Source organism: Notamacropus eugenii, chromosome 2 (genome assembly GCF_028372415.1).
Source record: "Notamacropus eugenii isolate mMacEug1 chromosome 2, mMacEug1.pri_v2, whole genome shotgun sequence".
NCBI classification, from domain to species: domain Eukaryota; kingdom Metazoa; phylum Chordata; class Mammalia; order Diprotodontia; family Macropodidae; genus Notamacropus; species Notamacropus eugenii.
The window spans coordinates 38,424,023-38,436,086 of NC_092873.1; the positions used below are offsets into that span (position 1 = coordinate 38,424,023).

General features: G+C 46.5%; 1 protein-coding gene across 7 annotated transcripts in view; it reads left to right on the plus strand.

The window, feature by feature from the left end:
* ABR (ABR activator of RhoGEF and GTPase) overlaps positions 1-12,064 on the plus strand; it is a 289,390-nt gene that overhangs the window by 208,255 nt on the left and 69,071 nt on the right. For all 7 annotated transcript variants that reach the window (XR_011973884.1, XM_072639879.1, XM_072639880.1 and 4 more), the window contains 5 exons: positions 2,844-3,009; positions 6,606-6,728; positions 7,260-7,335; positions 8,060-8,164; positions 8,715-8,789. Coding sequence is in view for 6 of the 7 variants with exons in the window: in XM_072639879.1 (XP_072495980.1) it covers positions 2,844-3,009; positions 6,606-6,728; positions 7,260-7,335; positions 8,060-8,164; positions 8,715-8,789 (545 nt within the window). In the remaining variant the exon portion in view is untranslated. The remainder of the gene's footprint in view (positions 1-2,843; positions 3,010-6,605; positions 6,729-7,259; positions 7,336-8,059; positions 8,165-8,714; positions 8,790-12,064) is intronic.

Below are 12,064 nucleotides of genomic sequence, written 5' to 3' on the forward strand. Positions count from 1 at the left end.
AATTAGTGAGACCTGGATTCATATCCTTCCTCAGACCCTTACTAGCCAGGCAGCCCTGGGCAAGTCCCTTCACCTTTGTGGGCTTCAGTTTCCCCATCTGTAAAACGAAAGGATTAGAATCTATGGTCCCTGAGGGTCCTTTCTGCTCTGATCTTATGATCATCCCTTAGGGTAAGAAAGTAAAATAGATTTTTAGAGCACAGACTTGTAGAGTGCTGCCCGCATTTCAGGAGCCAGTCACCCTTCTGCCTTGGCAGAGTGGGCTCTGCAGGCTCCTCTTCCTGACCACATTGTTCCTCCTTTGTGGGCTGGCTTCTCATCTGTCCTTCACTTCCAGGACAGTGCTCAAAGGGAACCTTCACCTTCCACATTCTCCAAGCCACGGCTCCCCTCTCCCACCAAAGTCCCTTACTGGTTCCCATTGCTGCACGTTCCTCAGTTGTTGATGGCATTGCCATCCATGACAAGGGAAGAGGCAGCTCATTCCAGGGACCCATTGCTTTAGCATGATACCCAGCGCTAGGAAGTGTCTAAGTCAGGGTTTGAACTTAGGTCTTCCTGATTTCAGGCAGCCCCAGATTTCTGGGCCAGGTGTCTCTCAGAACATCCTCCAGGCTGAAGCTAGAGTCTCTCTGGCCTGGGAACTTCTTTGGAATGGCTGGGAGGGAACTCTTTTCCCACTGGGGGCACACTAAGCCTGGAGTACTCAGTACCCTCTTATAGGATGCTCTCATATGCTGTGCACTTACTGTCTGGTGTTTTCTGATGGATTCATGACTGGTCTTCATGTCGCTTCAATTAAGCTGGAAATCCCATGAGGATGATGACTATTTCTACATAATGACATACACATATGTGCACGTGCACACACATGATACAGATGCACATGCATGTGCATACACACACTACCCAGAACAGTGCTGGGCACAGAGTAAATAATGTTGGTTGTATAACCTGAGGCCCCAAACCTCCCAAGTCTCCTGGGACCAAATAGTCTAATACTGAGGGTCTGAACTGATAATTATTTTCTCTCTGGTTTCTTATTCCTCCAACTCTGAAGTTTACTCTGAAGGAAATCTCCCACTTGTATGTTAGGTACACCTTATGTTTTTGTTGTCCAGTCATTTTTCAGTTGTGTCCAACCCTTCATGACACCATTTGGGGTTTTCTTGGCAGAGATACAGGAGAGGTTTGCCATTTCCTTCCCCAGCTCATTTTACAGATGAGAAAACTGGGGCAAATGGGGTGAAGTGACTTGCCCAAGGTCACCTCGCTAGTAAGTGTCTGAGGTCAGATTTGAACTCATGAAGATGAGTCTTCCTTTCTCCAGACCTGGCACTCTATCTACTGTGCCTTCTAGCTACCCACAGCTTATGTTTGTCTCTCCAGATATGGGAAGTGGGGTCCTTGCTCCTGTAAAGGCTCTCAAGATAGCAACAATGCTTATGAGGTAGGACAGTCTTCATTTCCCTGCCCAGAAAATGCAGAAGACCCTGGGCTCACCAATACTCACAGAAACACGTAAAAGCCCATAAGCTCCCCACAAAAGGAAATTAAATTTGAGAGAGAGGGTCACAGCCACACTTGTGTGATTATCTTTCTCCTAGTGGTTGCTACATCAGGAAATCCCCCGTTTGCCTCTCTAGAAAATCTGGTCCCCAAACTTTTAAACTTGTGGTTACCCACAAAGCATCTCTCAAGACTGGCTCTGCTCAGGAAATCTTCATCTCTGATTAGAAGGCTAAATTTTTATAAAATGCTAGCTAGGAACTTTATTGTCCATTTTTATGCAGAAAGTTGGGGCCCAGAAATATTTTCCATGGCCTCTCTTGGGCCGTGTAGGTCAGTATGAAAGAAAAGATAATGTAAAAGGAAAAGATAAGACCCAACAGAATATATAATCTCCTTAAGAACAGGGTTTTTTTTTTCTTCTTTGTATCCCCAGTGCCTGGCACATAGTAGGTACTTTTTGACTGAAATTGATTGACTGACGTCTCCTTCTGCCATGTGCTTCTGCAGTAGTTCTTTTAGTGCCCTGGCCACTGCCATTTTTAATCTGAGAATGTCCACTCCCCAGAGCTCTTTCTCTACTGCTGGACCCTGGCCCATCTTCTGAACAGGGAAAAAGGTCAAAGGAGGAGGGTGCCAGGAGCTGTCTATGGGAGTCCATCCTCTGAAGGCCCAGGCTGCCATAGTCTCTGTACCCCAAAGAAGATTGCTGTGTTCTCTCTCTGTAGCACCAGTGATTGAGCTTATAGTGTGGGCAATGTGCTTCCAAGCTGATCTCAGATCCTGTAATCAAAGCTTTAGATTCAGAGATGGGAGGAACGTCAAAGGCCATTGAGAGTCAAACCTCCTGATTTTGTAGATGAAGAGATTGAGGCTCAGCCAAGGTCAGAGTAATGTCAGAGGCAGGATTTGAACTCAAACCCTCTTGACTCCAGAGCCATGGATTGGGGATGTCATCAGGTAAATCAGGGATCATACCCCTGGCCCCCTCGCAGCAGTAATGATGCACCAGTGCTTTGTGGATTATAGAATGCTTCACTCACAGAATCCCTTTGAGGGACAGGTCATATTTCTTCCATTGTCCCTATTTTATAGCTGAGGAAATGAAAGCTCAGAGGGTCTTGCCTCTCTAGCTTATGGAGCCAGACCAGGATTTGAACAACAGGTCTCCTTATTCCACACTTGGGGCCCTTTGGACTCCATCCCCCTCGTCTCATCATGCCACACAGGCTGCCTCTCCAATACTGCCATTCTGATTGGTGAGAGGAGCTGTTAGGGGTGGCCAACTCAACACCTCATATCCTCCTGTGTCTCCCCCCACTATCTCTTCACAGGAAACACCAACAGTATGACTGTAAGTGGTACATCCCACTGGCAGATCTGGTTTTCCCATCCCCAGAGGAGTCAGAACCCAGCCCCCAAGTGCACCCCTTCCCGGACCATGAACTAGAGGACATGAAGATGAAGATCTCTGCCCTCAAGAGTGAAATCCAGAAGGAGGTAAGAAGAACTAGTGGCCCCCCCCCCAAAACCCCCACCCTGAGGACCATTGCTGGGAAGCCCAGAAACATTTAATAAGAATTGCCTAAGGTCATAGGATCATATCGTTGAAGCTGGAAAGAACCTTAGAGGTGATTGAGCATGACCCCCTTATTTTGCAGATGAAGAAACTGAGTCAGCTTTAAATGACTTTCCCTGGGTCACACAACTAGTGTCTGAGGCAGGATTTGAACTTAGATCTTCTTGACTTCTTGTCATATGCTAAGGACTCAGGTCCTTTGACTCCCTAGTCCATCTAATAAAATCAGTTACAATGTTGAGAGTGCTGGTCAGATGGGGTCATTCATGGAAGATAGTGGATTTTGAGGAGCTGGTAATACAGAAGAGGGTACTTTGGGTAGAGGTGGTGGATGCCACATGTACAGACTTTTCTGTGGGAGGCAATAGCAGTGGTCAAGATAGGACCCAGGTGGAAATTGCTGGGGGCAGCGGATTGGGGTGGGCAGCTCTTCTCTCCATTCATGTAGCCACACCAGCATGGTTCAAACCCTTAGCGCCTCTCTCCTGGACTCTAGTGGAGTCCCCTAATTGGTCTCCCTTCCTCAAACCTTTGCCTTCTCTAATCCCTCTTCCACATCGCTGCCACACTGGTTTTTCTTAAGTGTCAGTCTGGCCCTGTCACCCCTCCCCAATCAATTCCAGTGCCTCCTTATGGCCTCTACCTTTAAATAAGAATTCCCCTGTTGGGTACATAGAACCATTCACAATTGGCTCCAGCCTGCCCTCGACTCCCCTTCACAAGCACCAGCTAACCTGACCTTTCTAATATTCTTCACATCTGACATTTCAGCTCTCATTCCCTTAAAGGCATTCCTTCCTCACCTCTGCTGCTTCCAGTCATGGCTTTCTTCAGAACTCAGCTCAAGCTCTATCTTTAGCTAAGGCCTTTCCTCTTCCCCTACCCCATACCTTAAGTGAAGTATTATTATGTTATCATACCACATCATATCATATTATCATATTATATTATCATATTTCTTCTGTACCTATTTATTCATCCATGCTATCTTTCCAACAGAATATGAGCTTCTTGAGGTCAGGGACTATTTTGTCTGTGTATCCTTAGCACAGTGCCTAGTACATAGTAGGTACTTGATAAATACTTGTTAGTTGACTCATTGAATGATCACCCTTTAGTAGTTAGTAATGTGAAGTAAGGCTAGAAATAGTAGGTTGGCATCAGGTTGTGGAATGCCTTCACTACAAAGCAGAAGCATCTCAACTCTCCTTGGGATAGAGTGGGAGGGCCACTAAGGATTTTTGAGTGGAGAAGCAACAGTTGACTTTAGCTGATTCTGGCAAACAATGTGAAAGATGGATTGGAAATTTGGAGGCGGAGGAGGAGTAGACTGTCCCTGGAGAGGCTGTTATAGTGACCAGCATGGAAGGCAGGGAGACTGTCCTAGGGAGCTGCACAGATAGAATTTACAGGACTTGGTAAATAATTGGATAGAAGAGGCAAAGAGGAAGACAGAGGAATTGGAGAGAGTACCAAGAGCACCATGGAAGACTGGGTAAATGGTGGCCCAGAGAAGAATGGGAAAGGCAGAGTGAAAAAATAGATTTCAAAGAAAAATAATGAGTTGAGTTGGAGGAAACTGCATTTGAGGTACAACAGGAGCACCCAGGAGGGATGCCAGAGAGCAGGCGTTCTGAACCTTTCCTGTGTCACACACCCTAGGCTGGCAGCAGTCTGAGAAGCCTGTAGACCCCTTCTCAGGATCAGATTTTTTAAATTCGTAAAACAAAATACACAGAATCATGAAGATTACTGGTTACTAAAATAAAGACGCAGTTCCCAACAAATTCTCATTCCTTCTGAGATCTAGGGTCCATGGACTCTTGGTTAAAGACCTCTGTCCTAGAGACAGTTGATGATGAGAGTCTAGAACTCAGATGCGAGATCAGGGGTGGAGAGCCAAGTATGGGAATCGTGGAGATGGCAGTTGAAACTAAGGGAGTGAATGAGATTGCCTGGAAAGAAAGAAGCAGGCCAAATGCCATGTGAAGGGGTCAGAAAGAAGGTGAAGAGCCCAAAAAGGAGTGAGGAGAGGTGGAAAGAGTGCCCAGAAGACCTGAACATGTGTATAAGCAGAGGGGAAAGGAGAGAGTGCAGAAAGAGCAGTCAGGAGAGAGAGGGGATGATGGGCTGTGAGAGAGAAGTCCTAACAGAGGCAGGAGGCAATGGAATATCTGTCCTATGAATGGAGAGAAGTAGTAGAGAAGGGGTGATGAGGCTGAAGGGCAGATGTCCATCTGGGGAGGAGGGCTTTTTATCCCAACCCTGTGAACGTCTTTAAAAAATACCTCTTGGTAACTATATTTCAGTTCAGTTGGTTTCCTTTATAATCCTCTTTTGTGCGTGGAAAAACATCACAACCAGGTCCCAATGAGGGCAAACAATGAGTCACGTTATTAGAACATGTCCACTGGGCTGAAACCTATGATCATATTTTACACATAATTACACTCGGAATAGTGAGGATTCTAATACTGAGATCATGTCATTTCACTGGATTCATTCTTCCTGCTCCTCGAGACCTTACTATGTGGTGATGGGGTTTGGTAGGAGCGCTGCCAGAGGAGCCCAGGCCCCCAAGCTGGAATCATCGCTGTCATCTCAGGCTCTGTTCTTCTCCCTGCCCATCCTAGTCTGGGTCTGAACAAATCTGGCCCTCCCCTTGGGTTAAGGTTGGAAGTTTACAAAGGGAAAATTTCCTTGGAAACAAAGAGATAAACAGAGAAAAGATTTTAGAAGCAGTGTGTCATAATACATCATTGTTATCATATAAAACACATCCCTGGTTCCTTCATACTCATCCTTTCTTATGACACAGCAGTCCCTCCATTTTATTCGTGTACTACCATTCTCCAAAAGAGGGGACCTACTTTGTTGCTAGGTCTTTGCTGCTCTCCCCACTCACCAAAAAGGACCTGTCTTTCTGTCTTTGAACCTCCTTGGTATATAGGCCTAGCATTGAGATTTCTGAATAAATAGGAACAGACTGACAAGTTTTCAATAAGTAGAGGAGAAGGCAGTCCAGAGGAAGGGAACAGCCTAAGCAAGAACATGGTGGCAGGAAACATGGGACACTTATCACCAATTTTGCCCATGGCCTTGTTCCTCTTAGGGTCCTGAGCTCTGAGCCTCCTGTGCCGCGGGAGAGTTTCCCTGTTAAGGTGCCCTGAGTTATATCCACTACACTAGCCTCTCTTACCTGATTGGCCTGTGCAAGGGGATGTTGGCTGGCATGGGATCCTAGACTTAGATCTAGAGGTAACCTTAGAGGCTACCTAACCCCCTCATATTACAGATAAGAAAACTGAGGCCCATTGAGGGAAATAACTCATCTGAGGTCATGCTGGTAGTAGGTTTTCCATGCTGAATTTAAACCCAGGTCTCCAGGCTCCCAAACCAGATCTCTTCTTGCCACACCTCTCCAGGTGGGGTGGGCCCTGGGACAGACCTTTGCTCTCCAGGGACAAGACCCAAAGAGCATGGGTGACTTTGGGGTCCCTCCTTTTGTGCCCTGCAGAGAGCCAACAAAGGTCAGAGTCGAGCTATTGAGAGGTTAAAGAAGAAAATGTTTGAAAATGAGTTTTTACTGCTTCTGAATTCTCCAACAATCCCCTTCCGGATCCACAATCGAAATGGAAAGGTGAGCAGACCGCCACACGTAGGCACCCATGCAGGGGCTGGGCCCAGGAGAGGTGTCTGGGAAAGCGGCTGTCCAAGGGGAGCCCCTGATGGGACAGGCAGGGAGGGAGTGTCCTCTGCTGTCTCGTCAAAGTGGGATCCCTCATAGATTTCTATATTTGGAAAGCTGAAAGGGGCCTTAGAGGTCATCAGGACCAACACTCTCCTTTGACAAGTGAGGAAACTCTAGTCCAAGGGAATCTAGGTCACCCAGCATCTGAGGCAGCAGTTTGAACCCAACACTTCTGGATTGGAAGCTATAGCTCTATCTCTTGCTCCTGCAGAGCAAGGTAGGGGCAGGGAAAGTAGAGTCAAAATATAGGGACATCTGGGTCAGTCAGTGAGGGAGCAGCCTCCTCCCTGCCCAGGTCTGAGCAGCATTTCCGTAGCTTGGCTCACCTACCAACTCCCACTGGTGCCACTTCCCCCTTGAAAGGAGCCACTGGGGAGCCTGGACACAGCTGCCCCATGAATTCTCATCTCCTCCCTTTAGAGCTACCTGTTCCTCCTGTCCTCAGATTATGAGAGGTCAGAATGGAGAGAAGCGATTCAGAAACTACAGAAGAAAGGTAAAGCCTGCCCTCCTAAGGGGCAGTTGGGGGAAGGGGAGGGGGCTCCACCCTCCTTTGTCATAGAAATAACATCACTTTACTCATTTTCAGTTTTTTATTCTCTCTCTCTCTCTCTCTCTCTCTCTCTCTCTCTCTCTCTCTCTCTCTCTCTCAATCCCTCTCCTCCCCGCCGACTCCCTCTCCTGTCTGCTTCTGTTTCCCCTCTCCCTCTCTTTTTCCCCTCCTTTTACAAATGAAGAGATTAGGCCCATAGTGATTACCCGCCACAAATGAAAGCTCCCTCTCTTCATTCCCACCCCAAGGCCTTTCTTGGGCCCCATTAAACTCTTCTTCCTCATGGCCTGTCTGCATGTCCTCTCCTTTCTGAGAATGATTGGCAATCTCTGAGCCCATTGAGTTGAACCAACTCATTTTGCAAATGAAGGGATTGAGGCCCCAGCCATCAAAATGATTAGCCCAGTGGAGGCAGGTAGAAAGTACAACAGTCAAGATTCGAACCTGGATCCTCCTGTCTCAAGTCAATGCTCTTTCCACTGTTACTGTGAGGGCAGCCTAGTCTCTGCCCCTTCCATTGCCCATCACTAGGACATCCAGGGCGCCTAATGCCAGGGCTTTCCTCTTCCTCATTCAGTAAGTTCCTTACAGAAGAAGATAAGCAGGCCCCAGTGGACCTGTGGTAATGATGTTCCTCACCTCCCTGCCCCTTCTGCTTTACTTTCAGATCTCCAAGCCTTTGTTTTGAGTTCAGTGGAACTCCAAGTGCTCACAGGGTCCTGTTTCAAATTGCGAACTGTCCATAATATTCCTGTCACCAGCAATAAAGATGGTAAGAATGTCAGTTGCTCTCCCTTTCATGGATATCTCCCAGCTATTCATGCCCCTCCTTCCTATGAGTCAGACCCTGATAAAATACAGATACCATATAGGGGGGACAAGAGGAATAATAATCCTGGCTAATAATCCCCAGAGTCTGATTTTGAGGGCATTCATTGCAAGCTAGATCCCCTTTTTATGGGGTAGTGTGGCTGAGAAAAGTCAGTCCTGAAGGGGTTGGGGAGGTGATGCTTGAACACAGTGCTAAGAAGGGATGGGTTGGGGTACCCAGAAGAGGACTGAACTGAAAACAAACTGCACCTTTGACTTCTTTTTGTCTGGCACTGGCCTTGGGTGTAAGACCCAGGCCTGCTTGCGGGCCCTTTGCCCACTGGGCCTTAGCTTTGGGTGGAGTTACTCCAAGCAGCATAGTTTTTCTAACCACCAGGTGGTGCTGTCAGACCAAGACTCTGGTCAGTTTGGGCTCTAATCCAGAGACCTGGAGGGAGCTGATCAGATCAGGTTTGTGCTGGTGAAAACCATCTCCTTTTGTTATGTTACAGACGATGAGGCCCCGGGACTCTATGGCTTCTTGCACGTCATCGTCCACTCCGCCAAGGGGTTTAAGCAGTCAGCCAGTAAGTGCTTGGGTACCCCAGTCCTTGGGGACAGAAACCGAAAATAGCAGGGGCTGTCAGTGTCCTGGGTGACTCCCCGAGAGGCATTTTTCAGGGCCTCGGTTTCCTTGTTGATCAAAGAACTCCTGTCAGTCTATCACAGGGGTTTGAACTTGTATCCTAGGAGCCTAGAGATGGCGATGGAAGGGACCTTAGAGGTATCTTGTTTAGCACTCCCATTTTATAGATGGGGAAACTGAGGCCCAGGGAAGCTCAGTAACTTATAGGAAAATATTTTTAGATCTAGAAGAGGACTTTGAGGCATCAGTCCAGCCCCATCATCTAAAGGAGGCACAAATCAGTTAAGGAGATAAGCACAAAGCCACACAGCAAGCAAGGGTCTGAAATAGGATTTGAACTTGGGCCTTCTGGACTCAAAATCCAGTAGTACCCTATCCACTATACCGTGCTGCCTCTAGAATCAGAGATTTCAAGATGGAGGGGACCTGAGAACCCATTGAGTCCAACCTCCTACATCTTACATTTGAGGAAACTGAGGCCCAGGGAGGTTAAATGACTTAGAAAGATAGATTTAGACCTAGAAGGGGTGTTATAGGCATAGGCTACCTAGTCCTCCCTCACCCCCATTTTACAGATGAGGAAACTGAGACCCAAAGAAGTAATTTGCCCAGAATCATAGAACCAGTATCTGAGATGGAATTTGACTCTAGATTTTTCTGATTGCAAGTCTAGCACCCTATCTGAAGGAATGTATTCTAGGCAAAGAATGATACCCAGGGGTAGGAGGCATGTTGAATTCCAGAAATAGCAGATTGTCCAGTTTGTCTGTGATCTGGCATAAATAAGGAAGCAGTGTGAATTAAAGCTGGAAAGGTGGGCTTGGGGCTATAAATGCCACTTCCCAGAATGTAACCTGATGGTGAGCCTACTGCATAGTGGGAGATTCTCTTAGGCGGGCTTCTCCAGTCTTCCTCCAGCAACAACAGAAAGGGTTGTTCTCTCCTTCCCCCAAAACGGTTTGGTATCGGTGATGTTAGAAAAGGACATTAGCTGTGGAAATGTGTTTAACATGATTGAACATGTATAACCTATATCAGATTTTGGAACTTAGAATCTTATAAAAAATGAATGTTGAAAACTATCTTTACATGCAATTGGAAAAAATAAAATTTTATTTTAAAAAAATGCAAAGAAAAAAGAAAAAGGCATTATCCAAAATCATCCTCCCAAGCTGACTTTTGCCATGAGTCGAGCAAGTGTTCTACAGAAGCCCCTTGGGGCCAGGAGGCCTTTGGTTTTGTCTCTGTAAGCTCAGTCCCCAGTGCAGTGCTTTGTACACAGTAGACTCTCAATAAATGCTTGTTGAATTAGATCCAAAAGGGCGTACTCCACTAGAACTCTGGGCTGAGTAGAGGAAGATGAAATTCAGTAAGAAGGGATAAAGGTGGCATCTCATACTTGAGTACAAAAATGAGTTTCACATATACAAGATGATGGAGGGATGGCTGGACAGCAGTGGCTGAACAAGATGGAGGGGTTTTAGTGGACTGCCAGCTCAGTCTGAGTCAGTGTGTGATGAGGCAGCCAAAAGCCTATTTAAGGGAAGCATGGTTTCCAGGACTGAGATATTTCCACTGCACTCTGCCTGGGTCAGCCCTCATAGGGAACATTTAGTGAGGACTTAGTTCTGGACGCCACAGTTAAGAAGACCTTGATAAGCTGGAGACTAACCAGAGAACAGGAGAGGTGAAGGATTTTGAGACCTTGACTGGAAGGACCTGGGTGTGTTTAGAGAGGAGAGAAGGCTCAAGCGGGGAGGATGGGGGGCGTGCCATCCAGGTGACACAGGCAGTTAGACCCAGAGGAAGGATTTGAATACAGGGCCTCATACTCTGGAGATGCAAGGCTCTACCACACTGTCCAATCTAGGCTTGATATCAGGAAGAACTTCTTAGCTGTTAGAGTTGTCCCAAAGAGGAACAGCTCGCCTTAGGGGGTGCACATTGTGGGCATGACCAAGCTCAGGCTCACATAGGTAAAAGACCATTGGATTAGGGACCTGGGGTGTGAAGTCCCAGACCTCCCATTCACCAGCTTTGTGACTTTGGACAAGTTATTTCCCTCTCAGGCTTCATATAAAGTGGTTTCTCTGGATCATTTTCAAGGTGTCTTCCAGTTGTAGTATTCTATAGTTCATGTTTAGAACTGGAAAGGGATTTTTAAAAAAGGAATTTTAAAAAGCAAACAAATAACTAGGAGCTCTTAACCTGGAGTCCACAGATCTCCAAAGGGTCTGTGGATAGACTGGGGAGGGTGGGGGACTGTGAACTTGGAACTTTTCATATTTTGATAGCTGTATTTCAATATAATGGGTTTCCTTTGTAATCCTATGTGATGTATTTTATGCATTTAAAATGCTGATTCTGAGAAGGGGATCCCCAGGTTTCACCGTAGAGTCAGGGGAGGGGGGTGCAACACACAAAAAGCAAAAAGCCCCCCATCAAGGCCAGAACTTCTCATTGATAGATGAGAAAATTGAGGCTGCTGGAAATGAAGTTGACTTGCCCAAGGTCATGCAGGTGAGTGGATTTGAACCCAGGTCTCCGGAATCCAGAGCCAAGGGATTTTTCACTCTACCTCTCCTCATGAAGTGTGAGGAACTGGGCATGCTGTGACAGTTAGGAGTTGCAGTGGATGGAGCTCTGGCCTTGGAGACTTGAAGACTCAAGTTCCAATCTTGCTTCAGGCACTTACTGGCTGAGTGACCTTGGGCAAGTTACTTTCTCAGACTCAGTTTTCTCATTTGCAAAATGAGAATAATATAGCACTTATTTCCCAGGGTTGTTGGGAAAATCAGGACCAAATGAAATAATATGTGTTATCATGTTGCAACTGAAAAAGTGCTGTATAGAAGGCTAAAATTTATAATTAAACAGTTATTATTGTTACTTCCAATTCCAAGAGCAGTAGATTTAGAATCAGAAGAGCTGGGTTGGAGTCCTGACTCTGCCCTTACTGTGTGACCTTAGGTGAATCACTTCCCTTTTCGAGGCCTTGGCTTTCCCCGCTTGGTTTTTCCATTTTGTGGCAGTGACATCTCCCCAGCTAATGTAAATGGTCTCCCAGGGGATCCTATTTATTTCTCCTCCATACCCCAGCTACCTGGCACTGCCTGCCACCTGGGTCCCATGATCAACGTTGCCATTGCTGTTCTCAACCTTTTGTTTCATTCTGCTTGCTCTAATAAAGGAGTGATGGATAATTCTTACAAATAA